This window comes from Leptosomus discolor, chromosome 1 (genome assembly GCF_034619465.1).
Source record: "Leptosomus discolor isolate bLepDis1 chromosome 1, bLepDis1.hap2, whole genome shotgun sequence".
Taxonomy (NCBI): Eukaryota; Metazoa; Chordata; class Aves; order Leptosomiformes; family Leptosomidae; genus Leptosomus; species Leptosomus discolor.
Window position 1 is genome coordinate 211,226,176 of NC_141391.1, and position 27,977 is coordinate 211,254,152.

Consider the following 27,977-nt stretch of genomic DNA (forward strand, 5'->3'; position numbering starts at 1 on the left):
CGGTGGGACGGCATTTCAGAGGGGGTGCCAGGGTATTTGCAGAGTCAAACCCTGTAGGATTATTTGAGGTTATTCCACTTCATACGTAACCTCAGCAGTCACCACCATAGTCCGATGCCTTGGGTAAGGGAATCTATTAATACTCTTAGGAAAAAATTAGTATCCAAACAACTTTTGTTTCCTTGTTTTTTACACATCTGTGCTCTCTTCTGTCACTAGCTACAGCGCAGAGCCTGGTAGGCTCTAACAAAGAGCTATTGATGGTTTGCTTGTGTGAATTGGCCCAGCACTGGTCACAGCCAACTTCTGTGGGACCTGCTGCCCCTGTTTTACAATACGCTCCAGTGTGCCGAGCCATTTGTGAAAGGTCAGAAATGAACAGAGAAATGGACTGAAGTCAAAAACAAGTAGTCCTATAAATATCAGTCATAGTCAAAGGCAGTTTATTCCATTCCTCCTCTCTCTCTCCCTCTGTGTGAGTCTCTCCCTCCCTCTGTTGTGGTTTCCCAGATATAACTCCATGTTTCTGACTCGGGAGCTCTGAAAGGAAAGCAGCACGCACATTGCAGCTTCTGCTCCCATCTTGCACACATGGAATAATCCTCAGTCCAACAAGCAGGACTGACAGCCGGCACGGAGTCCAGGCATCGTCTGGACTCAGATGTTAAGTTTTGATTTCTAGGATTTTCTTTATCCGTGAGAAACTCATTTACTGCAGTTTGAGAACTAGCTTTGGTCACAGGCCGTTTGGATCGGGGCTCTTCTCTGTCCGGAGCTAACATTTGACTCCACAATGACTTTAGCAGCTAAATTAGAGGATATCGAAGTGACGCTGGAGCACCTACTAATGGATGTGTTCGTAAGTAAGCTACAATTTCCTATTTAAAGTGAGATGCTAATAATCCAGAAAGCAGCGTACAAATTTAATGGTATATCCAAGTGTTGCATTGCCTTAATTCCTTTACCTTTCCTGATAAATGGTGTGTCCAACACTACCAACATGTTGTGATATAGCTAAGGTATCTACTGCAAGAGGTAACATGCAAAACTGGAACCGTGTGACACCAGGGCAGGATATATTCTGCATTGGTTTTGTGTATCACCTACAACTTTGATGAAATATGTGAAAAGGAGGAGAGATTCGATCAGTTTGAGGGATATCTCTGTAAAAGAAGTGCATTGACAGAGTGTTTAAATTGTGTGTTGCTTAGCATCAAGTGTCCTTGGCTTTACGATTTTGACATCTATTAGATTACAGTCTTTTACAACTTCGACTTTTGAGTTAGTTTTGTAAGAGATGGATGAACAAGAAAAAGTAGTCATGTTTTCAAGAAAATCAAGTTTATTCCTCCTGGATATATCAAACACTTTAAACCAGTGTTAATCTGGAATTGCTTCCTTGAAGCCATCAAAGATGAGTGAAGCAAAGCATGATTTGCTTCTGTGCATTTGAGATAAGAATCTGTCTGTATTATCTCCTTGAGGTTCTTTCCAACCTGGTATTCTATGATTCAGTGATCTCTTTTTAAAAGTTTCTTTAAAATAACAAGGCATTTCAAAACAGATTCCTGCTTTTTCCAACACAACTTGATGTTTTTTACTCAAAGGTCAGAGATGGCCGTGTTTTGGAAGATTTTTGAGGGGTTGAGGGAAAAAAATGATGAGGAATTTTCAGATCATTTATCTTCTTCTTCAGAAAAAGTCATGCTAAGGTGATCTGTACTCTGAATTCAGGCTATAAGAAATAAGATGGCAGGTGACACTCTGAATTTTCAGAAGAGTTTTTTGACATTTCTTAAACGAAATGTTTCAAATTTCAGGGTCTACTGACGAGGAATCTTAAGTATCAAACCACAAAACTGAAAAATGGGAGAGCTTGCCAGCTTTCTAGCCTGTGGTCCAGTTACCAAGTTGTCCCATCTGTGCTGAGAAAGGGATTCAGGTCTCTCTTGGCTGGCATTTACCCTCAGCACTTTGGGGAGTGCCCTGTCCCCTTTTCCACAGGTTGCTGAGATAGGGGGTAGAGGAAAATAGTTCGGAGGCTGCCCTGTCAAAGCTTCTACACAGGGTAGGAAATACTGAAGTAGTCTTTGAGCTGTAAGATTTGAATCAACTTAATGATTATTTACCACTCTAGGTTCAACTCCTTTCCCAGCTCTGTGTACCACACATCCCAGAGAAAATCCCTAAGGGTTTAAATCCCCACGACAAGCAAAAATGCAACATCCGCATCTCATGTCCACAGCACGCTGTGAAAGCTACTCTGTGCAGGAAGGGGACAGTGCTTTCTTTGGACTGTTTGCAGTTGCTGTAGAGTAAACTTGGCACCACGATCCCTCTTGGTCTATTTGTAGCTCGGCATCACTTCATCTAGCTGGGTGTTTTACATCAGGGAGACTGAGAGCCTCCACGGGGCAGGTGTCATGGAACAATGGGTGTTCAAAGGCATTTTGTCGCAGGGTAGCTCCAAGCAATATCTCAGAGACTGCCAAGACCTAGAAAGCCAGTGTTGCCTGAGTTGATCCGAGCTGAACAGTTCTGCACGTATCTGATTGTGTTTGAAGGGCATGGAAAGCCTCCTGCGCTGCTGGGAATCACCCAGCCCTATAACACAAGTCATAGGGCATAATTGTCTCTTCACGTCCCATCATAAGCACTGTTTTGGAGCCGTGTCTAGGCTTTGTCTGTTCTTATGGCCATCACTTGCTTCCTTCCAAGCATCTTTCCTCATGGGTTTTTGGGTTTGGGTGGCGTTTTTTTTTGCGATGAGGGTGTCAGTAGACCAAATAAAATATGGGCCAAATTCTCCAGAGGTGCAGGTGGCCCCAGTTCATGAAACTAACGGAGGTCTTCTCAGTTTGTGTTTTGAACTGGTTGCTCAAATGTGTAGTTCCAGAAATCCAGTGAAACATCCCCAGCTGGAACACTGCAGTCACAGCTGAAACTGTGATGCAGGGATATGTCTATGCAGTGCCATGCCGTGCCACGCTGGAGCCCCAGCTGGCTCTGGAAGAGCTGGGTGTCTGTGCAGCATTGTGCAGGGGCACACTGTGGTAGTGTCACTGCTTTGCCCCCCTTGTCCCTCTGCAGAGCCTGGGGCTGTAAGACTCGAGGGTAACTTGTCAAGGCTTCACATCTCACTTTGACTATCATCAGGACTGTGAATCTATTCTAGCCTTTACACAAATCAAGGAAATAAGTTTTCCCTGATGACAACCACGTTTTTAGCTAGCTAGGCTCTTCTAAAAGCTACCTAGGAATTATGGCAGGAAGAATTTCAAGTAATCTATACTAAATATTCCAAATGCAGAATCATCTTGTCTGACACAATCAGGCACAATTTTCAAATTTTAGTCATACACCACCTTGCCTTGTGTCTATGTTTGATCTTAAATCACCTGTCCATTGAGCAATGCTAAAAATAATCTCTGCTACTGGATACAGAAAAGTAAATATGAAATTCAGTATGAAGGAAGAGCAAAACATAAAGCTCTGCCTGTTATAGATCATTCTATCAGCAAGGTTTGTCCGAGGTCATTAATCCATTACGAAGCGTTTTGCTGTTACCAGCAAGACTAGTACTTGGGTGAGGAGCATGGGGCCAGACCAGCAGGGCTGAATGGGATGCAGGCAGATGGACTGCCAGGTAACAGGACCCTCCTGGGAGTGATCCTGAAGTCTGCTCCATGCCATGCATCTTCATCTGTGTCAGGTTTATTGCTGAAAGAGTGAAGCCATCTGTCACTGTAATGCTCCTCTTCCAATTCTTCCATTCTCTCCACTGCTCCAAACGAGGTGGTTACTTATAAAATTGGGAAATTGTGGTCTATGGAGCCTTGACTTGATTTTTTTCCCTTTGAAGAAACCTAGTTTTAACGCTTGTTGAACCATAGGGGCAGTAACCCATTCCCAGTTCAGTGGACCCTGACAAAGCCCACTTTAACAGCTTGTGCCAAGCTAGCAAGCCCATTTTGTGACAGTGTAGAAAGGTTACCATAGACAGCAAATGAGAAGTAACCACTGGTTTCTAAAAAAAAAGCTCAGACTAACCCACCTCAATGTAATTAACTTCTACAGGAATACAGACTGAAGAAAGACTATAGGGTTGGGCCAGTTTTCCTCTGGACAAGGTTTTTAGCTAAGTTGTCCTGTAGGAACTCACCTGGAGTGAGTTCAGTAGAGTTTCACAGGGAGGATGGCAAGCCTTGGCAGCAGATATGTTTAACACTTCCTCTGGAAAGCTAATATTACACAGGAACAATTTGAAGAATTTTTTTTTTTTTTTTTCGGACACCAGAGATTTTGCATGCACATGGCATGAGCTGCCACTTCCTTCCAGGACATGGTGTACTCGCCGCGTTGTCATCCTGCTATCAGAGAAGCAGCTGTTACTGCACTGACACTTCCTTTCCCCTATTACCAAAGGGCATTGGAGAGCTTTGCTGGGCTATACGACGCGAGATAAAAGGGAAGCCTCCGACATGAGATTTCGTAATTAGCTGTCATCACCAGCAGGCTGCCACCGAGCTGCTTGATGAGCTGAGACTTGGCTGCTTGGAGAAACCTGGACAGGGAGGCAGGGGCCAAAGTAAGGAGGTGGTGGAGGGACAAGCTCAGCAGGTCCCTCGGGTGTGCTAAAGGGAAAAGGCTGTCTAGGTAAGAAATACAGGCTCTGAGTCCTTGTTTCACTGCTGGCAAAAGGCATTCCTGAAACAAACCCTCCTTGCCTCTGGATGTGCTAATTATTATTGTGCAGCCTGTGAAAGGAGACCTTTGAGGTACACGTCAGGACCAACCTTGCTGACTTCTAAGCTTTGCCTTAGGCACAGCTAGAGCGAGCCTCCACGGCTCACCATGCCCAGCATGCCTGGGGCACTTTGCATGGGCTGTCTGGGAGGGTTCGGGGGCGGGAGGTGGGCTGTGGAGCCTGGCCCACTGAGGGATGTTTTCCTTGCATTATAGATGTGGCTTTAGACCTGGAAGAAACACTGAAGCAAACAGGAAAAAAGATAATATTCCTGGTGGAAAAGTGAGCCTGAAGTAGTCAAACATCAGCTGGGCTCAAAAAGGAGACTGATTTCTGAAGGCAGGCATGACAGAGCTGTAGTGGACATCTCAGGAGAGACAGAGAGACTTAGATGAAGCCTTCAAACTATGAACACTGTATCCCAGGCCCACTCCATATACCACCTGGGAAACAACAGGCAATTTATCTCCAGTGGTTCACGGGATCTTAAACACCATCCAAACACAATCAATCAAGCCTGCCAAATCCACAGTACACTCCATAGCTCCATCTACATTCCTGGAGACGTCTATTTCCACAGCTGGCTCCTCAATCTTCCTCCCACCACACTCCACAGATAAATATATACGTATGCATATGTGTGTATATAAACATAAAAATATAGGGTTTTTTTTTTAAATACATGTGTGTGTTTATATATAGGACACTATCTGATGATATTTGTAAGGGCTTCCTGGCATGGAGAGGGGCTGTGGCTGCTTTGCCCTGGGTGGACATAGCAATCCAGATTTTCTATGCTTCAACCTTCTCCATTGCCATGAGAAATAGTTGATCTTCTCCCTCCCCACGTTGTCAAGTCCTTGCACAGACAACACTAAATTAGCGAGGACATGCACTTAATCTCTGTTTCTAATACCATAACAGTCAGAGGAAGTCAGAGGGAACTACCTGGGGTGCTGCAAGTATTTTGTCTCATTCTTCTGCCAGCTAGCGATGAGCAGGAATTAAGGTCTGAGTCAAATTTCTGTGTCCAGCCAGACCTAAGGCTGGATATTTGAAGAAGGAATCAAACCCTAATACTGAAGAATCACAGAATGTTAGGGGTTGAAAGGACCTTGAAAGATCATCTAGTCCAACCCCCTTGCCAGAGCAGGACCACCTAGAGTAGGTCACACAGGAACGGATCCAAAATGAGGGTCAGGTCCCTTGGTCAGAAGTGCCAAAGGAGGCAGGGCTCCCTGGCAAACCTTGGCAATGGGGATGGCACCATGAGGTGGACAAGGCCAACACATCCTAGTAAGGATCTGGACTGGTGGCTACCAATGCCCATGTATTACATCTCTTAAAATTGAGCTGCCAAGAGAGGGGGCATTTAAGTGACCTGGCTCTTTATTACTAATAGAGAAAGAGCAACAAAAGCAGCAGTGAGAAGTGCCAGGTCTTATCATTTTACAAGTAGGGAAAATGAGATAGAGGGACACAAAGCCATTTGAGCAGCACCCTCTTCCATCTTCCACTCAAAAAAGAGAAGAAACCCGACTTCCAGAATCCCAGTTTAATTATTTGTTCCCTCCAGAGTATAACGCTCCACCACAATCACAGAATAATCCAGCCATCAACGTCTGGGACACAGATCACCAATGCCAAGGGTGAAGTGTGCCTTTAGATCTAGTCCTTGCATGCTCTGGCACAGATAGGTGTTATATTTGTCCATTCTTTCTGCAATTACACCATTAACTTTCCTATTTTCTCATGTCAACAACAGTGGTAAACAGTAGTCATTCTCATAGCTGGTACTGAGGACAATCTGGAGAAAGGAGATGTGCAGAAAGATGGTTATGATGAACTTGCTTAGACCATCACTTGCACAGTGAGCCCTGCACACAGCGGTCTCCATCCCTACTGTAATCAAACAAACATTCTTGCAGTTACTATTGGCTCCTGGTGTCTGTGTTACATTTTTCTTAATAACTATTGCAATAATAAGGCATTATCAACTTGTAAAGTGATCCATTAACCTCTATAGCAGCAATAAATTTTGTGGCTTTGCCAGGCTGCCAGGACTTACTAATCGAAGAGCAAGCTGCAAGTTCATGCTTGGAACAGTCACAAATCATGCATAATGTAGAAGTGTGGGTGCTAGTCTCACTCTCTGCAATATAATGGGTATTTCCATGTATTTATTTATCAGAGAAATCAGCTCTTTGAAGCAGTTCCCAATGAGTTTCTCTCTGGCAACAGCAGCATCCTCCAGTTTATCCTTAGCATCTAGTTTGCAGATTTAAAGCCTCATCCTCCGGCGCTGGAGTCAACCTGAGTTTCGCCAGTGTAGTTAGCGGGTGTGAGCAGAATCAGGCCCCTTGACCTGCACTAAAAGCTGAGGTTACTCATCATGATTGTGCCTTTGTAGCTGTTCATCAGGTTTTGTTCAGACACTTCTGAAAATAAGAACGTAAAAATGATCTCATCAGGTCTTTCCAATGAATGATCTAGTCCAGCATCATGGCTCGAGTAGCAGCTTACATCAGGTGCCTACAGACAAATGTAAGAACAGGGCAAGTACATAGACACAGTCCCCACAGTTATCTTCCAACCACCAGTTGTTTGCACTCAGCGGTTTTGTGACACAAAAGCGGTGCCTTCAAATTTGTTAAGTCATTTTTTTGAACCCAGCCCGGGGACCCGAGTTACTAGGCCCAGCTGCCATGGAGAGTCCTGGAGCAGAAGAAAAGCCATAGTGTTGTGCTGCAGCCCTGTACACAGTGCCATCAACCTCAGATAACTCCTAACCTCGCTCCCATGAGAGTCAGGTCGCGCTGTTGACCCTCAGAAAGCCTTTGTAGAACAGAAGAGCTTTGTGGAGCAGTCTAGGCTTACTCCCAATGCTGAACAATGCACAAAAAGAAGATGGTGAGAATGAAGAGCTGGGAGGGTGGATGCCAACAGGGATGTTAGCAAAGGCAAGGTAGTTAAATACAGCTACCAAGGGACACAGAAGAACTTCTGATAGCTGAAGAGGTAAAACAAGAATGGCCAGTTACCAAGCTTATTTTATGATCAGTGGGGAGACATTGACACTTTGAGGTATCATTCACCCTCCAGTAAAGCAGGTAGCTGAAGCAGGTCTGGTGTCTCAAGCCTTGCAAGTGCCCATTCCTCTTCCCTGATGACAAAAGGAGTCCAGATGACATGTTCACATAAAGGTAACCAAAGTTAGGAGAGGTAAATGCCACTCCAGATGTCTCCCACGACTGAGGTAAAGTATTGCTACAACTTGGCAGACATAGAAGAGCTGAAGCAGTAAAATATAAACTGGCAGGAACTACAAGGAGAGACTCCAAGGCTGAAGATCCAGACAGTCAGACAAACTTTTCATATTTCTTAATCTGTCCATATAAATCCACAAAGAACATAGCCAAATTGGTTTTGTATTTTGCCAGTGTTAGCAGTTCCTCTTTCGGCTTTGTGCAAACACAGTTTTCTCCTCACTCAGAAAAGTTGTCATTATTCCATGCCTGCAAGACCTCGACTACAAAACAAAATTTGCCTGAGAGGCTGTTTGCCAGGTCTGGCAAGGCTTAAAAAACCCCTCCTAACTTCTCTCAGGGGTCTTCTACTTTCTTTCTTTCTTTCTTTAGGGACATGTTGGCCACTCTGCTATCCTTGTGGCATTCTCTCGGGGCACCATAAATCTCTCCTTCTCTCACATAGACACATATGCTTTCCCACAATATATTAAGATTAATCAAAGCAGTGTAAGGATGACGTTTTAAAAGAGAGAAAATTACACAGAACAAAGCATTTTTCTTCACAGTGTTTGACATAGTCCATATGTCACGTATCCTGTTTAAGGCTTAAATCTAGCCCAAGGCTGAGCACCTTCCATGCTGTGCTGAGCAAACCCCCATTTCTTCATGGATTGGAGTAAATCAGCAGTGCTAAGCACTACACCGGAATAGCCCACTCACATTTTAAGACCTGATACTGAGATGCATCAAGTATTTGCACATTCCTTGCTGTTACCAGGATTTGCAAAGACTTTAGACCAGATCCCTGATAGAAATATTACACAGTCATACCCCAGCTGAGTGCATGACTGCTCTTGTATGCATCACATCCAGCCTCTGCTACACATCCATGATGTGGGAATGTGGTGTTGTTGCCAAATATGTCCTCTGTTTATATAAGCCCTGGAAGTCAGAGGTGGCCTCTGTGATCCCTTAGTGATGTTTACAGGGGTGTGTCTCCAGGGCAATGAGGTCAGGCAAGTTCCCTCCCTAATTAATTACTGTCTTTCTGAGTTATGTGGGAAAAAAAGCCAACCTAACAGCACACTAAAACACAAGGGAAATGTCCTTCCATCTAGCAGAGGCCCCACTTGCTATCTGCTGCTGTTCTTCTGGCCAGGGTTTTCCAGGAGCCCATCAGCCTGCACACACAGAGGCTGAGACTGCTTTCCCAGCAACGACCATACAAGGGATGGAGGGTGGGGAGGAGAACTGGAGGTGGGATGGAGGCTGCTCATGGAAAGTCCACTTGGTCACAGTAGGGGAAGAGGAAGGTTGCAGGTTTGTCTGTCCTCTGGAGACTTTTTTTGGGGTGTCTACATCTGAGCCATGACTTCCACTAGAGGCTGCACCAAGAGCTTGCTGGCTTGGTGAACACACCAACTGATGGGTCTAAGTGCTCAGCTAGGTGCAGGCTCTCCTGGGTTTCACACTCTGCTCTGCCAGCCATTCCGCATGACGTCCAAGGCTGAGGTACAAAAAGCAACAGATAAGCAGCCATGTGGATACTTCTGCTGGAATACCAGTGAATGTGGAAAAATAGGAACATCTAACATTACATTCTGGGTTAACCTACAGCAATGTGCATGAGATATGAACCTCTCTGAGTCCAGAAGCCCCAGGTTCTGGGTTTCTGTTTAGGCTTCTGCTAGTCAGACCTACTAACATGTCTACGCACTGCAGATGGTTAAACAAGCACAATGCAAACTTGTCACAGGAGTGTAAACTCCTGGTTGTCAGTACAAGTGGTGGACATGCTGCACAAGCACTCCAACACCGTGCTAACCACTGCATAACCCAGAGCACCAAAACAGAGTAAAACAAAACAGGAATCTCTGTTCAAGTGTGGGCCTGACATTCATATTCAGCCTGGATTTCTGCACCCAGCAAAGGCACTCACATGCGCTGCTTGCCCAGAGGAGACAGGGGTATGGTAGTCCCTGTGGCCCCCAGACTTGACAGAGCCTTGCCACACACAGGGGAACCCCCCAGGCTTTCTGTGGCTGGGGACCATGAATGGCATCTCTCACCCTAGCAAGCTGCAGGGTTATTGCCAGCTCTGATAGAAAAGGCTCGTACAGGAATGGAGCTCCACCCACTGTGTTTTCCCACATCTCTCCCCAGGCTAGAGAGATCATAATGTTTCTCTGTAAAACACCATGTAAGACTGGAAAATTGTTTGGAGGTTTTTTTTTAACTTTAAGGCAAGCTGGGTTTGCAATGACAAATGGTGCTTATCTTTCACTCCCAACAAGGCAGTTTCTTTTACAGTCTGATTCTAGGTGCAATAAAACATAAGCTAAGTCACTGTAGGGACTGCAACCCCAAAGCATCACCCTGTTCTTCTTGTCTTCCTATTGCTTTGCTATGCCCCAACAAATCAGCTAGAGAGGATTTCTTACAGTGGGAAGTAAGAAATTCCACCAAAATTAATAGGAGCTGCTAAAGAGCTCAAATACCAGTGGTTTCCCTATCAGGACTCCGGGGAAGAATTTGGCTTTGCTACTGACAGAGACCACAGATATCATCCAGGATGGAAAATACTGTCAGAGTGGCAGGTTATCCTTGTTCTCTTCTTATTCTCTTGCCATACACTTGTCTTCATGGAGTACAGAACTTAAGTGGCTTTTTCTGTGCAGAGTGACTTTTCAGTTTTACAAAACAGTGTCTTAGTGATAGTTCTGATAGATACCACATACTGCATTTCAGTCTGTGCCACTGCCGTCACTGGTTTCCATTCACTGATCTCCGCTGGGCCTACATTGACTTGAAAATTGACTCCTCTGTTGTAAATATAAGACACGCTTTGCAACAGTAAATGATTTCTCTCTCCTTTTCATTAAAGACCAAAAAAAAAAAATCTAGTCTAAATAGCAGTCTATTGGAATTTACTTTCCTCTGATGCATTGTTACCGCAAACCGCTGTTCCTGGCAGCCTGCAATTAGTACTGAAAAGCATTCACTGCTTTAAAGAGTTTCATCTTTCAGCAGTTAGTAAATACAGCATGTCTCTTTTGGGGGTCTGTGATGGTAAGGCCAGGACATTCCTTTACAATAGTTTGGCTTTTATTTCCTACTGTGCTGTTCAGTCAGAGATTGTCTCTGCAGATAATGCAGTTGAATGAAGCCTCAGTGATGAGTTTGATCATCTTAATCTGCATCTGCAGTCAACTACATGAGAGAGGGGGCTCTCCAGAGGGAAATTCAGAATTTGCTGGACTGAAGTGTCCTTGGACGTGCTTACGTCTGCCACAAACACCTGAACTCCCTCTCCAGGAACAACTAGAAAGACCCTCATGAAAGCATGTTTTACATTACTTATCCTATAGGCAATCTATCAAACTAATCATAGAATCACAGAATGGTTTGTGTTGGAAGAGACCTTATAGACCATCTAGTTCCAACTCCCCCCTACCGTGGGCAGGGACATATTCCTCTAGACCAGATTGCTCAAAGCCCCATCCAAGCTGACCTTGAACACTGCCAGCAACCACAGCTTCTCTGGGCAACCTGTTCTAGTGTCTCACCACCCTCACAGTAAAGAATTTCTTCCTAATGTCTAACCTAAATCTACCCTCTTCCAGTTTAAACCATTACCCCTTGTCCTGTCACAACAGGCCCTGCTAAAAAGATTGCCCCCTTCTTTCTTATAAGCCCCCTTTAAGTATCGAAAGGCCACAATAGGGTCTCCCTGGAGCCTTCTCTTCTGAACAACCCCAACTTCCTCAGCCTGTCTTCATAGGGAAGGTGTTCCAGACTCCTGATGATTAGTACATAATCTTAATAGACTGCCCTGCACGCTTGCCTAGCACTGTACCTTAAATAACTCTAAAAATAAAAAGCCGACATCTCATCCTTCTGGACGGTTTCCACAGTCCTAATGATTATTGTTTGGCTTCCTGTCTCGAGGCTCATACCACCTGGGAAAAGAGGAATGAGACAGGAGAAAGAATCGTAGTGGGTCCAGGTCTCCAGTTTTATGTGGTTTCTGTGGAGGACACCCATAGCATTGTGCCTGGGGTGCAGCGGGGAGGGAGGAATGAGGCCGACTGGGATATGCAGGGATCTTGTTGGAACTGGTTCCAATACCCTGCAAATGGATAGATTTCTTCTACTTTTCACATGTGCAAGAGGTTTCCTGCAAAGAAGAGTATTTGTATTATTATTCAGCTGCCTTGAGCAATATGCAGATTTTCATTTCATTTGCAAGACCCAAAAATCTACGCAAAGAATTTGTGGTTTGTGGAAATGACTGAATGAACTCACCCCTTTCCCCTACGGAGAAAATCAGTCCATGTGGTTCTTTATGTTGGTACCACTAGGCTATCTGCTTCTGGTCCCAGAGCTTGATTGCTCGTAGGCACAGGTGATGTGTTATGGCTCTTTGTCCCCTCTAGTGGATAAAGTTCTATGTACAAGGCTCATCTTTCTGTGAGTTGGACCTACAGGAGACCTTGCTTGCAGGAATGTGAGAGCTTCTGGGGAAGGGAGCTGGGGTGAGCAGGAGCCCCCCAGCCCAGGGCTTCAGATCGGGTGAGCAGGGAGAGCTTTGCTACTCTGCTCTTGTGTGAAGCACTCACCCCCGAGGTCCTGACTCAGCCATGACTCAGGTTTTATTCAGGCAAGGCTCCCCGTAAGGCAGACTGCAGTCACCTTTTGCCCTCATTCTCCACCGGTATATCCTCAGTGGCTCTGCTGATGAAGGCAAGGGCTCCCCAGGGGCAGCTGGGAAATGCCAGCCACCTCGTGCTTAAAAAAACAGGTAGGCAAACTGTGAGATAGCAGGGGGTCATTAACAACCTCTAAAAAAACAGCCTGCAAGAAGCAGAGACCCTAGCTCTGCACCTTTTCCACATAAGAACCGATATAAGTCAGTCATGCTTAAGCTATTTCCATCTTTTCCTGTCTCTCTCACTCTCTTTGGCAAGACATGTATGGAACTAATTATGAACAAAGGCCGATTGTTTTAATATTTGGAGTTTCCCACATCAAGCTGCTGGGGTTTTTTCTTTGACTGGTTTTAATGCATGTGCATATGCTGAGCAGATACAGAGTTTCTCTTCTATATTTTAAATGGTTGCTTTAATGTCATGTCCCTAACACCTTCATCCTGGCTTTTGGACTTCGATCAAAACAAAGTATTTTTAGTTTTGCATTAAAATGAGAACAATACATGGAGGAAGGGGTTGGCTCCACAGCTCAGCAGATTTTGGTCTCCTAGCTAGACCGCTCCAAGGAAAAGAGCACGGGCCCACGTCTTTTCCGTTTTACTAAGCAAATTTGGAATACCACTACGGAGTTGGTGGATTGAGAAGCTCCCACTTTGCACACATTAACTCTGAACTGCATCTGGACCAGTATCCGCAACTGAGCATGGAAATGAACACATCATTCAAAACACATTTTTATAAAAGCACAGAATTGTACCTGGCTGATTTGGGACAACTCCTGGTGCTGCAAAAATTCTGTGGGAAGGGAAAGTATTTTTCTCATTTCCAAACACTTGTGTACAGTTTGAAGTATAATTATAGTTTCAAAGTTTTCTACCAGAGAAAGAAAACATCATTGTCTACTATATTCTAAAGTAGTTTTATAAGAGAAAAAAGAAGTAGGCATTGAGACTGACTTTATGAAAACAACACTTCACAATTATAAACTCTAATATAATAATTTTCATAAGTACACATGGAAGCTGTAGGCATCACCAAGCAGGCTTTCACTGATACATACACATACAGGCGTGAGTGTGAGTGGTAATGTCAGTTCTTTGTACTTATGCATGCACTGCACTACTTACAGACCATGTAGCCTGAATTGGTGAGTGCTTGTGTCCAGCTGAGCAGCCCAGAGGATCTGTTTGAGCCCTGTGCTCTGGGTATGTGCTTTCCAACATCTAGTAGGGAGGAATATCTGAACGTAGGATTTAACATTAATCTCTGCACCAGATGGTGATACACCAGATATTCTTTTTAAGATGAACATGTGATCTACTGTACAGCAAACCAGAGGGGTTTGCAGTCACATGGCAAAATGTATAATAACTCTGATAGAGCTTTGATTAGACAACTGACCTGGTTACCATCTGTAGCAACAAGAAGTGAGCTTGACATTTTTGGAACGTTCTCCCCAGAAGCTTAATTCTTCCACCTCTGTGGCACAGCAATCCTGCTGAGCAAACTACACCAAGAAACAGAAGGAAGCTAAAGATACTCTGCTTGAAGCATGTTGTTAAGGTTACAGGGCTCGGGTTTTCCTTCCCCCCCCCCCCCCCCCTCCTTTTCCCCCCTCCTTCTTTCAAACAAGACACATCTTGACTCATACGGTCTGATGTGAAAACCTACTCAGCTATTTGATAGTTGGGAAATCTGGATGAGACTGTAAGTTATTTCAAAGGAAGCCTGTGCATGCTGCGAACTCTCTCTCACACAAACACGCACACACACAAGTTAGCTCTGCACTATGGTAGTACAGACAGCTGTGACTCCGGGTAGGACCCGAAGACTTTTATTCAAAATACCATATGGATCACTGAGGAGACGCAGTGTGGAAAGGGTAAGCCATGATTTCTTTGTCCTGAATGCATGCCCAGAGGATGAGGAGGGTACCATTTGATAGCAGCTGTCTGCCCCGTTAGTAGTCAGAGCTAACAGGGGTTATGTCATGGTGTGTAGAAATTACTACTGGTGTATGCCGTGGTGTGTAGAAATTACTATTGGTGGGATGTGTATGGTGATGAATGGGAATTAATACTAGTCAGAGGCTGTGTAATAACTTAGGGTAGAAATTGGTGCCAGCAGGAACAATAAGATAACATGCAGCAATTAAAATTAGTTAAAGGCTCTGTGATGAAACTTGGAGGTAATTTCTGAAAAGGATCGTTTCTAATAATCAGTACTCATTGAGAGAGTGTGATGGCATATGGCAGCACTGACCTGTAGCAGTGGGGAGTAAATAATAATAATGTCAAATAATGAATACCAGTGGAAAACTCACAGCGATATGGAAAGGCTCTGTAGAAGTGAATGTAGATGGAGATGCCCACTAGGGTCTGTCCTAGCTGAGGTGTATGTGGCAAGCAGTGGTTGCACGGTGCAATGTGTTGCTTTGGTCGGTGCCAGCCAATGTGACACTGCGGGGCCAGCAGTCCCTGGCTAGCCAAGGCGACGCTGTTGCTTTCTTGCTGTGGCAGGCGTAGGAGGGAGTCCTGGGGAAGCTGTAATTATGTCATTAGCTTCCCGAAAGCCCAGGGGACCAAGGGGCGCCCCATCGCTTTGAAGGATTGCTGGCCCAGAGGTGGTGGCTGGGACACAGGTCTCAGCTCAGAGAGCGACGCACACCTGCGGAGCACACACCGAGAGCACATCGGGAGCTTCAGGCTGCCTTCGCCTGGCAAGCTGCCTCTGCCGGAGCTGGCAGGGGTGGCACAGCCCCCCAGGGGACAGGGACACCTCGCACGTCCCCTCTGCTTGTCACTGCTGATATCCTCTGCAACAGTGCTTGGCTCATGGGAATGAGCACGACCTGCACGCTCCTGGCCGCAGGTGGTTTGGGCAGGGTGACCCAGGGGTGGGCGAGATGTGCTGCATCCACTGGTCCATGGCTGGTGGCACGTGTAAAAAGGTCTACAAGCTCAGAGCGTCTCAGAGTTGCTCCATGCAGGACAGAGGAAAACCTTTGCTCAAGGCATCTGTTTTGCTGAAAAGCAGTTTTGTGGCAGCTGAAGCCACCTGTGAGTTTACTTCCAGTCTGTTGCATGTGTCACTTGAAAAAAAATCTGGTTCTGGACATTTCAAATCAAATGTTTTTTCCAATTTTTCTTTCAAATACAGTGCAATTTCATTTGGATGAATGTCTTCATTTTTTTTTAAGGAATATGAAAAAAATCTCCAAAATTAAATGCAGGTCAAAAACCATTTCAGTTAAACACAAAGCCTTTTTTTTGTTTGTTTTTCTTCCTTCTCCATTTGGCAGATGGGAAAGCAGAATAACTTTGTGTCAACCTGAAATTTTCTTTGCCTTTCCAGTCTGTCAAGCAAACCAAAGATAATCAATTATTCACACAGCTTTGGTCTGCTATTGTTTGATTGTTGTTTGCTGCTTCAGAGAGCATTCAGAAACGTCCCTCTTGGTAAATTCGGGCTTTGCGGTTCAAGATGCTGGTTCTGAGAAGCGCCCAGGGCAGGCAGTCCTAACCTGCCTTGGGCACAGGTTTTATTTGTGTCCCCTGTACAGTGCCCAGCACCACTGTAACATCTTCCAGGGTTCCCCCCTCCGGAGAGGCACTGCTGTCGCTGACCCAGATCACAGGACATGGGTCGGCATCTGGTGGCTTTGCAGCTGCTCTTGCAAGCATGGGGAGGCAGAAAGTCTGGTGTCTACTTCAAAGGCAGCTTCCCTCAAGGTGGCAGATGATTTTTCATCCAGAGTAAACTCTCAGTTGCTGCGAGGCCACCATCCTCTGCTGCTGCTGGCTGTGGAGGAGCCCTCCCCTTCCAGAAGAGCTCATTCTTCTACACAGAGAGTACCTGAGACCGATGAGCCTCGAGACATGTCCTATAACAGTAGTGTGGAAAATGGGAGACTGCTCTCCTCCATGCATGCACACATCCCCTCTGGAAACATGCTATCCATACTGACCTACCTGAGCAACAGCTGCCCAAGTCTTTGCTTTGCTGTGTGCCTTAGTCCTTGTGATGGAGGAGTGTGAAAAATACTCTCACAGGGTGTTTCCAGGAGGTAACTCCATGGTGGGGAGCAAGGCAGAGCATGGAAAAGCCAGCAGAAGATGGTGTCGGAGAAGGTCTGTATTTACATAGGAGGCAAGAACAGATGCATAAGGATGACTAGCACTGCAGGGGACTTGGCAGTGTGTACACACTTAACAGCTCCACACAGCCCAAGTGACTGGCTGCTGTCAGGGACCGGGGGGTGTGTTGTTTTATTTTCGCTCACATGCACAGTTTACATCTCTCCTTCCCACTTCTTGACCTAAGGTTGGGGTGGTTTAGGCTTCTTGTCAGGCAAATGCTGGAGCCTTGCTATAAGGGTTGCCAGAGGATTTGGTAGGACGGGGTTTGCAACCGGTTCTGTTTTGTCCTAAATCTCTGTCCTTGCTGTTATTCTCTCCACCTCATCACAGAGCTGCCCCACCAGGCACCTGGCCCATGAAGTTGTGGTCAACCTGGTTGAAGCATGCATCACGTTCTCCCTCCCTGGTGCCCCCCACCAGCTAGAGGTGGCAGGGCAGAATTCTCCCCTCACTTGGGGTCCTGAAGCCACACAGAAGCTGTGTTTCTAATCTCAGAGTGCACAAAATACCACTGCAGCAGTGAAAGAGCCCCAAACATGGTCCTGAGTGAGCTAGTTTCACACGTAAAGCCTGAGATGTGAGAGATCTGCACAATGCGTGGCATGCACCCAGCAGAAGAGATAGCTTTGCAAGGGTTTTTACTTACCAGTCCAAATAAAAAAAGGGCAGTGCTAAATAGTAGTAGGTATGGCATAGAGGCCACCAAACATGTCAGCTGAGGCAGAATTAAGTTTTATGTCAGGCAGCACACCAACAGCCGCTGTCAGGACTGAGACATAAGTTGGGTTTACCTAAGCTAATGCTGATGTCTATGAGACATCCATCCTGGCCAGCACCTTGGGCTGCCTTTGGGATCACTGCAGAGGCAGTCAAAATACTCCAAAAAGGTGGCTGAACTAATAACTCCTTAAACCCCAGCCAGTTCTCCTTTAGCCAGTGTATGCAGGCACTGATCAGAAAAGAACCCTCCCAAACCAGGAGACATGAATCCTGTCCCTAACACAGTATTTCTCAACACAGAGCCCTCCTCACAAGATCTTCCTTCTCTGGGTCTCCTTCCCCCACCAGTAAACATGCACGTTAAATATGTAGTCCTTTCTTCCTTTGCATTATTAATGTGAGACGGTTTATGCCTGCGAGCTATCTTTATTATATCCATGTGCTGTGAATATGTGTGAGAGGAAGATGAATAGAGTCCTGCTAATGTCTAACAAATGCCTAGCACCATTCAGAGATCTCTTTCTGCTGTTGCAAGGCACTGGTAAAGAAGAAAACATATTTACTCCTTCTCTCAAGACCTCACTGGCTATTTTCCAGCCATGGGAATGTTTCTCACCACAAACACAAGGCATTGTTTTTTAGAGTTAGAAAGCCTAGAGAAAACACGCAGCTTTCTTGTATTGAAAAAGAACAAGTCTGCCCTCTCTTCTGCCTTCAAGGCTCAAAGGATGGTGCTACAGATGCTGTGTAAAAAGCAAGGCCATCTTCAGACTAAATGAAGTGCTGTAAGAAACAAATCAAGCTGGGAGAGATATGGCTGGAAAAGCCATTTTAAATTAGGTCTTGCAGTTTGCACCCGAGGTTTAGTTCTCAGCTCTCAGCTATGGGAAATTAAAGGCCCTCTGCGCAGTTGTGTTAGTGGATGTTTGCAGCTCAGCAGGATTTTAGTCCGGATTGCTTTTTTATTTCTTGTGCCTCTGAAGAAGATAAGCTAAGATTTAAAATGTGGCCAGAGCCCCAAGCCAGAGCTCCACCGTCCATTAGACAAGTGTAAATCTACACCGGTGTAGAGCTGGGACTGGTATTTACCTATGACACTTCCTCTCTGAATGAATATCCATGAACACTCATTCATATCATGACTTTAAAACACACCAGGCAGAGATAAACCCGTAAATGGATATTTATTGCCATAGAAAACAGATGGCAGGAGACAAAGCTCCCATGTTCTTATCCCAAGCTGCAAGCATGTTAAGAATGCAGCAGGAAACGTCATTCCTCCTATAAATAAATTTCTCTTGAGAAGAGAGAACCCAGGGTTGAAAAAAAATCAGTCTTTCTGCTCTGCAGGGCAAGTCTGAGGCAGGTTTTCCCACGCTGTTCTACAGCTTATGGTGACCTTTGCTTTTGGCTAGAGAGGAGGTTGCCACCAAGCAAACCCGGCAAAAGAGTTTGGGTACGTCTTGCTGCTGTACAAATCTACCAGCGCTTTTACTACACGAAGTTCCTTATTTCTTTCTGTACTAGACAAAGCATAATTCAGTGTTTGACTTGTTATTAACCATTTTTCCAGCACGGATGCAAGAGCAAAGTGGTTGAAAACCTCTCACACCAAGGGCTGTAGTGCAGGGTCTAACGGGGTGGAACAAGGCAGATCTTGCTGAGTTCATGGTGGAGTGATCCTCATTTGTTCAACCCTCTCGTACAAGCCTCCGTGAGTGATGCTGTGAGCACCTGCTCTGACACCACGACTGAGAAAGTGCTTCAAGGGAAGTTGATCTTTGCAGCTCGCTTGCAAACACTTACATTGACATGCAGGTCCTGCAGACCTTTGCTTAGCACCTTCAGTGACTTTTTTTGGATGGGCATCTTACCTTGACAGCATCACCGCCCATCTGACAGACTGCCGAGGTGACGGCAGAGTTGTTCAGATACTGTGGATTACAAAAGAATGGTAGATATTTGAGTGTAGAAGTTGCCCAAGAGAGAAAAGAGACCTTGAAGCAAGGAACTCCTGTTGTCTTAGATGTTTTCTGGAAGTTACTCAAACCTCAAGGTGATAAAACCAATATACAAACTTAGAGCTGTGAAAAAAAGCAGCATTCTGCAACACACCTTATTTGCAATGAATTATTCACCAGCCTTATAGACAAATAAATGTATCCAAAAAAAAAATTAATAAGAGGATAAGCTTAAGTAGCAAAACTGTCACCTGTATAGTGCTCTGATATAATCACTTGTGACTGCCAAAATATCAATTTTATCTGCTTCATCTGAGCTTTATCTTTTCTGACCTGTTCACAAGCATTTTGGAGGAATTGGTTTAATTTGAACTCTACCTAGACAGATAAATGCTTGGCGCACGCTCTCGGGTGTCTGGAAGTTGTAATATTTCGTGACACTTCTAAAAGGTGTAACAAATCAAAACAGACTTTCCTGTGAAATGGATCAGGAGCTGTGCCAGTCTTTATCCCCCCAAAATGCAAGCAGGTTAACAGTGCAAGAGGTGAGCACATGGCAGAGGCTAATGGATAGTGACTGGTGAACTCTGCGAAGTTTGGAGCCAGAATACTGCTCAAATTGGCTTTCAAACGGTTGGAGCTTAATTGAATTATCTTAAGGCCTGGAGACCTCATGAGCAGAGGCTCTGCTGTGACATTCTCAGTGCTTCAGATTCTTATTTTGATAGGAAAATGAAAAGCTTTTTTCATTACCGTTTGGCATTTACTGCCTTCTCATAGGCCAGACCCTGGGACAGCAAGGGCAGGTCAGGGGACAGAGCAAGGGCAAGCCAGGGGACAGAGGCTGTGTGCCAGAAATGAGCCAAATGTTTTGGATTTGGGTGAAGGGAAGGGGGGCATCATGCAAATCCAGTTATAAAGCTTTGGAGGGGGTGGAAAGGCTCCTGCAGTTCATAGACCTTTTTGGTCTTCCAGCTAATAAGCCTGCTCAAAGGACTTTCTCAGACAGCTAGTACCATGCCCAGGTCATACCCCCACCAGCAGCCCAAATCTCAGGAGCTGTGATGGTTTAGCACCAGAGTAGTTTGCCTCAAGGTAGTGCTCTACAGCTCAAAACCAAACTTACCATTCCTACAAGGAGCTTCCTGGAAGGGCTTTTCCACACGGAGACTCTGTTCCATGCAAGGTGGGCAAGTGATAGACAATGCAAAGTGGTAGCTTGTGTGTTTGAAATATCTTCCAACCTGCCCCACCCTCAACAGCTACTCCTAACTCAGCTTTGAGACAGGACTTATCTCTGGAAGGGCTTAGACATGCCTTCAGCTGGGTTTTAAAGTCCAGGCATAAAAAGCCTCTAGATTTGTCAATTCATGATCCGTACAAAGGAATGCTTAAATGTTGCTTCAACAATTTCCTGAACTAGCAGAGTTTTCAGACACCAAGTGCAAAGTGCGATACAGGCTTTTTTCCATTTCTTAAATTCTTGATCAATTTCTTCATCCATTTAGATCAGGATATTGTAAATGTATGGGGAAAAAAAAAAAAAAAAAAAAGCCAAACCAAACAGTTTATGAGCAGAAAACTCAGCCTTCACAGAGCTTTTCCATTTTCACTCTTGAGACATCTTTGGTCCAGACCAGGCACCAACACAAGTGTGGCACCAACACCAGACCAGGCACCAACATCAGTAGTGCCTTAATGAAGCTCAAAAGCACGGGGGTCCCCCTAACCAGCCTGATAGAAATCATGAAAGAGACTGTTCTAACCAAAAGGAAATCTGTTCTGTAGGTAGTCACACAGTTTATATTTTGCTGACTCAAGAAGTCCAGAAAGTTGGATTTATATTTCAAACATTCTCCTAAACTTCTGGTCAAACTTTCTGTCTGATCTTAGCTTATTTCCTGGTGAAGTATATATTATGCTTATTGTCTCAATCATTTCTAATGGCTTCAAAGAAATGGTGACTTTCCATTCTACCAGCAGATGGGTATGAATGATTCTCATGCTTTAATTTTTCTTGTCAGGACCAAAGTATTAAACTCTCCAAATTGTACAGGCAAGGAGCGCAATTAGTCTCCACTTCCCAAAGATACCACATGAAAAGCTTTTGAAAAGATAATGGGCTGCAAATGACGCCATTTAGTCACCAGCACACACTCTACAATCCAGCTGTACTGATGGAATATATTTAGAAGGTGTAATTAGGGTTGCGAAGGCTTTGAAATAAATGATCAAGTTTCTTAAAAGAGGTTGGAATTCGTTTTAGTTTCCAGCACTCCCTCTATAAAAGCCACCAAGTCTTGATGGGGTGGAACCATGGATATCTATTTTATCTCCAGGTTTTGCATCGTCATAGATTAGGTAAACTGCATGTGAACGATAGCTAAGGACCGCTAAACCCGAAATTAGTCTTGATGCACTAAGCATCTGCCCTTTGGAGATCTACATGCAGAAAAAGTAACATTTTACTGGTTTACCATTTTAGTTCAGAATAGAAATCACTTCAAGAGTGAACCAAATAGGCCTTAACTCAAAAGTTTCTGCCACAAGGAGTTTGCACCCTGCCAAGTCCCATCAGATGAGTGATGGGATGAGATGTGTTTTGGAGAAACTCATCTAGGCGAGATTAAAGGTAGGGGGTTATATTCTCACTAGTGTCTATTTCCCACGTCAGCTGCCTTCCACTTGTACCTTCAGCCAGCCTACATTTACAAGTTTGTCATGTAACTGTAATAATTTTTACTACCTTTTTAGGCCTCTTCAGTAGTCAAAGAAGAGTAATGTGTGTCTTCTGTTGACAACTCATTCTAATATCTTCAAAGACAATTTAGGATAGAATGAATTGCCCTCTGTGTTGACATTCATCTTCCATTAACTGTAGAAGGAACAAAAGCCTTTCCAGTTAGAGGAGAGAAACACAGACTGTCATGTCTGCTCTTCATGCTTACTCCTGGAGATCAGATCCAGATGGGGCACCCTGGCTAGCCCAGCTCAGATGTGAACATCCCCACAACAGAGGCCTGACCCCGCAACTGTGTGTTCACTTGCTCTGCACATGGCCCTGTGAATTTTTGGTTTATCAGCCCAGGTTTTGTCCTGGGAAGCTCTGCACTACCACCTCCGATAGTTGTGGGACCTGTGGGAGAAATTGCCTGTCCTTAGAGGGGAGTTCTATGGGGGCATGTGCACTGCAAAACAGATGGGCTGCACATCACTTTAGAGTAGATATAGATTTATTTCACAGCCAGGAAAGCAACCAGATTGTTCATGTTGGAACTACTGTACGCTTCTGGCAGCTTTTCCTGTGTGGAAGATCAGGTGAGCAAGGGTTAGCTCTGTATAGTTGTTCCTTTAGTCAGGGCTTGCAAGAACAGTGCAAGTCTGCATGCTAACAAAACATGTGCCTCTTGCAATAGAGTTTGTTGATTTTGCAGCAGTATCTACCACTGGCTTTACTGAAAGGTGTCAACGGTGCCATCTTTCTGGTGGCCCTGCCCTCATAGCCCTGGTGATGCTCCTCTAGGTCAGGCTGGAAAACTGTAGCACAACATGACGTCCGTGCTGTCTGTGGAATCAAATCCAGGTAGAAGGCTCTGCTTCCTTATTGCTGTGCATAACCTAAGTCCCAGAAAAGCTAAAATTTTTATCACAAGGACAGCAACACATGCTCTTATCCACCATACAGATGACTGCACCAGATGCAGGGCAGTTGCCAAGCAGTAGGTTCCTGGGCTCCAGCCCCACCTCTGTGTCTTTGAGACTGTGTTAGCAGAAGCAGTTGTTCAATTTTAGGAGCCTCTGTGTTTGTCTGTTTTGGGGAGCTCATAGTGCTCGCTGTTTCTTTTGGAAACATGTGTGTTCAGAGAGCCTGAGGGAATGTCTGAACTTGCTCTGAAGGACAGCCTTGTGGCCATCTTCTGGGTTAGTCTTCCATGTTTATGTGCTTGCAGGCTGGAGGTAAGAGCACCAGAAGCAGACCATTGAAAATGCACAGTGTAGCTTTATGACTGATGGCTTGACAAAATGCCAGATACCTCACCTCGGTACAGGGCAGGTTGGGAGACAGGAAAGACACTGGATCCTGTATTTGCACCCTCTCCAAATGCCTCTCTTTCATTGTAGGATAGATATAATCTGGCATTCAAAGCAATATGCATCTCATACCAGTTTCTCTGCGTAAATGCCTGTATTTACTGCACCTGAAAGATGCTGAGATCTGGCTGGGTACCAGCACTGTGAGATGCTCAGGGGAAGAGCACAGGACCAGTGCACTCCCCTGACCGGTGTGATCCATGAGAAATTACCATTCTTCAGAGAGAAGAATGCCAATGTCCTTTTCCTCCTCCACAGCACTCCAAAAAAAAAACCTCTCCAACATCTTGCTTTTATTAATCCTTTTGCTGTACATTCAGTAGCCACAGTACATCCCTAACCACAAGGCTTGTTCTGCATGGGTTGTAACATTATCCATGGCACTTTGGAGCATCTTAGGAAGATGGATGAGGATGGCAACAAGTGACTTTCTGTCTTTCAGTCTTCCCTTAATCAATCTTAATGCATCAGCAGATAGTGGGAAAGAGAAGGAGCAAGGATAAAACCCAACAGGTAGTTTGTCCTCATTAAAGGTCCAGTTTTCACAGAAAACCAAGAAAAGTGAGTTGCAAATGTTTCACAAGCTCTCCTGTCCTCAAAGCAGAGCTCAAAGCTGTTACTGTTGCCTGAGGGCAGAGCCTGGAGTTCCCAATTTTTGAAAATACCATCCAAGAAAATCTGTCAAGGTTAATGTGATGGATTGGCTATTGCAAGAGGGAAGCTTGGCAATCCTAGGTCACAATTTAAAATTATTCCTTATAATATATCAGGCTTTATATATTACAAAGTCTCCACAGACATTGATCCTCTCCAGACCTCTGCAAGACCCAGCCAGTGCTCTTGTTCCCACTTGGCAGCCAGGACGATTTCAGGGTAACAGCCAAGGTGAACTGCCGACACTGTGCAAATCTGGGTGTGTTTGAAGCAGGATCAAAATTCAGGGTTCCCGTTAGCTGGGAGTGCACATCCACATCTCCTTCCTCCCTCTTCGGCATCTCTCAACCCATGCTTGCAAACCACACCAGGGACTGGGAGGAGGCTTTCTAATTTTCATAATTTCCACTCTGAAATGTTGGAAAGCTTCCTTTTTCCATTCTGGACTTTGCTGTAACGCAGCCATCGTGTATCCTCCTGTAAACTTTCAAATACACCAATAGTGGCAGTTTCCTGCAGATGAAAAGCATTTGCTTCAGTTACAGCAAGTGGGAACCTGGCCAAGAAGAGTCATAAAACCAGAGGACGTTAACTTTTAAAAGCACAGTTATGTTAGTGCATTCCAATGCATTCAATCAGTCACCAGAGAGCCGTTAATGTGGCCTTGGGGCCAACCTCCAGCTTCTGGAGGATAGTGTCAGGGGAAAGATAAGCAGGCTGATGCCAGCAGATGATCTAGCCCATTTTCCTTATGATCAGTCACAGCAGGCTGTGCGGTGCTGGCCAGACTCGGGGTTGTAGCAGCATTTCGAAAACTTTTCATTCCTGAGCTTCATTTTACATTAATCCGTGGATGCTGTTATCTGCCCTAAACTCAAAAGGAAATTGCTGGAAGATTCAGGACAAGGGTGTAGGCAGCATGAATATTTTCCTGCAAAGACCAAGAGGTGCTGTGAGGTCTCTGAACATCCCTTATAGAGCCTTCCATCTCTGAAGTCAGCACCTTCCTTTCCCCAGGAGTCCTCTATTTAAGGGGTTGAGAGTGAAAGAACCCTGTTTAGGAGGGAAAGGAGCAAAACGTTTCTGAAAGTCAGTATCTTTTAGAGAAATTCCAGGTGGAAACCCACAAATCCAGATACCCTGAATCACTTGAAAGTGGATCAGGCATCTTCTGTAGCCCAGGATATGTACCACCGCGCTCTTGCAGGCAGCCCCTCTCCCACGAGGTCAGTGCTTTGCAAGGAGAGACTGCAGGATTGACCTCAAATTCCCTGGGCACTGGCCTCTGAGAAACCCTCCATTGTTTGTGTTTCGTAACGATTGCCCATCGCAGAGGCACTGACCATCTCTCCCTCCAGTTCTTAGCTTGCGAAGCCAAGAAATACCAGCATGAAAAGGTCCACATTCTCTTATCCTGGAATGAACTGACCACGTCTGGTCAGGCGGGGACAGAGCCCAGAATACCATCTACATGGGCTTTTCTTTCCCATGACAGTTTCCCAATCAGAGCTTGAGTAAACATGAGGTCATCAACAACTTATAATTGCTGAGATTTATGTCTTTCCCGATCACATTTTTATAGAAGCAGCAATATGCTTTCATTCTTGCTATTCTGCCCATATCATAATCACTCTTCTGACAAAACCAAACATCCACAGATTCACAGAGGGTGTTCCCTGCCAAGGCAGTGATTCTTGTCTGACTGGACCACTGCCCTGTACAGTGTTGATTTTGGTGGGCTTCAGACATAAATCTTCCCAAAGAGCATTTCTCTCACTGTACAGAATAAGAGCCCTGTTTTTACCGCTACGATGCATTTGGGACATATCTCCATTGCTCTTTAGACCAAAGCAGCCACTTAATGGGGCTGTTCTCATAGCCGAATACTGTGTTTCACCTCCTTTTCATGATGGAGCAGAGTAGTCTCAGGCACTGTACCTGGGGAGGGTGAGGGTGGTGGAGTTGTTGCTCTCTGTCCCCTCTTTTTGGCTGAGCAATGGTTTGGACGAGTGTTTATACCAAAGCCTAGGCAAATGCACTACGATGGAAATGTGCAGTCATTTATGCTCCTAAATCCTGCAATAACCCAGACGAGGTCAGTCAGGACCAACTTTGTCTTGAAGTGCCTGGGTCACACAGACTGACGCCTCAGCTCTACGAAGGAAGTTTTTCCTGGTTTCGCAAGGTCGTGGTGTGGTTTTGTCAATTGATGCCTGTCTGTGACAAGGCTGAACCCCAGTTCCTACCCCTACTGTCAGGGCCCTTCAGAGGTTGCTCTTCAACCCACGTGTGCATGGCTCATTAAGGGCAATGGACCATGCGCTGCCAATACTTGTCTGTGGGGCGAAGGCAGTTGTGCAGGGACCGAGAACAGCTCGCCATCCTGAATAGAGATGGCGTGGGAGTCAAACCAGGGCAACATAACACCAAGAGCCGTGAGTGCAGATCAAAAGTCCTTGAGCCCCCTGGGAGCTTCATGTCTGGGTAGAAATCGTGCTGTGACTGAGTTGCATCTGGAGTCACACAGGGTGTGTGCTGTGTGGGACCTACAGGAGAGGGCATAGCATGGCATTTCAGACTGACACGGAGGGCCTGGTGGGAACTGCCCAGAAGAAATGAGGACAATCTTGCATATGGGTCAAAGAGAATTGCAGGGATAGAGTATATGGCCCTAAGCAATGAAGAAGTGAGTTTATTTCAACCACATAAAGCTATTCAACTTGTGAACAACATTAGCTGGTTTTTGACCGCTCTTTTTTTCCGAGCTACTGTGGCACTTGGGCAGAACTTCCAAGTTCATCATTCTCTTAAAAGTTCCTATATTTGTTTTCCTTAGACTTGAGACTTCTCTTAAAAAAAAAACCAAAAACTGCCATATCCTTCAGCTGCAAATGATTTAATAGTTCTTGGCTTTGTGTGATCTGAATATTTTCTTGTTCTCTTGCTTTGCAGCTGTGACCTACTTAATTACAAGCAGGAAACAAACCCCAGAATCATTAGACATTCTGCCTGGCTTGAAGAAGGGGAAAAAAATAAAAATCTTGTGTTGTTAAATACTAGGATGTCCTTCTTAATAACAGGAAGTCAAGCTCCAGATAGCAACAGTGAACACTTGAATTCTTTGTGCATCAAGATAAGGACAGCAAAGAACTTATGGGTTTTATTTTTTATGGCATGGATGTTTTGGGGGCAGGGGAAACGATACTTCTAACAGCCAAAATGGGAATGAGTCATAAATTTCTAAATCAAGAGTGTAAATCCTCTCTGTTTTAACTTCTGAACAGCTTCAGTCTGCCGTACATGGAGACAGTGAAGTGACTGACTTTCTACTTTGATCCAGCAGCTTTCAATCCATTCTCTCCTCTTCTGAGGAGGTATAAGCAAACAAGCTAGAGAGTGAGTTTGGATTCCACGTTGCAAATCATCAGGTTGGAAGGCAGAGCGTGGGGGATTTTGATTAACTGCTCTCTACCTCTGCAGATGGAGTCAGGGCTACTATTTACACCTCCTGAAACTCAGCACCCCGTTTGGATCTGCTGATGGCTATGTGGGTGTAATAGTAGCTACAGAAAACAGCCAGAGAAAGAGAAAGCCAGGACTGCCAGCCTCTGTGACTGGCTGTCCCACACAGGCACTTCAGTCCTCTTGTCCCTGTTTATCTGCAGCTCTGGTAGCAGCTCAGTAATACAAATCTCTCAATGCATCAT

The 27,977-nt window shown here is 45.1% G+C and overlaps 1 protein-coding gene across 2 annotated transcripts in view; it reads left to right on the top strand.

Annotated features, from left to right (window-relative positions):
• The first annotated feature begins 793 nt into the window (after positions 1 to 793).
• The window catches only part of FRMD4A (FERM domain containing 4A), a 224,525-nt gene continuing 197,341 nt past the window's right edge, over positions 794 to 27,977 (top strand). The window contains exon 1 of one of the 2 annotated variants that reach the window (XM_086474608.1): positions 794 to 859. In XM_086474608.1, coding sequence (XP_086330734.1) covers positions 794 to 859 — 66 coding nt within the window. Of the gene's footprint in view, positions 860 to 14,493; positions 14,587 to 27,977 lie in introns of those variants that run through there. The other variant, XM_086474614.1, reaches the window with a different exon arrangement.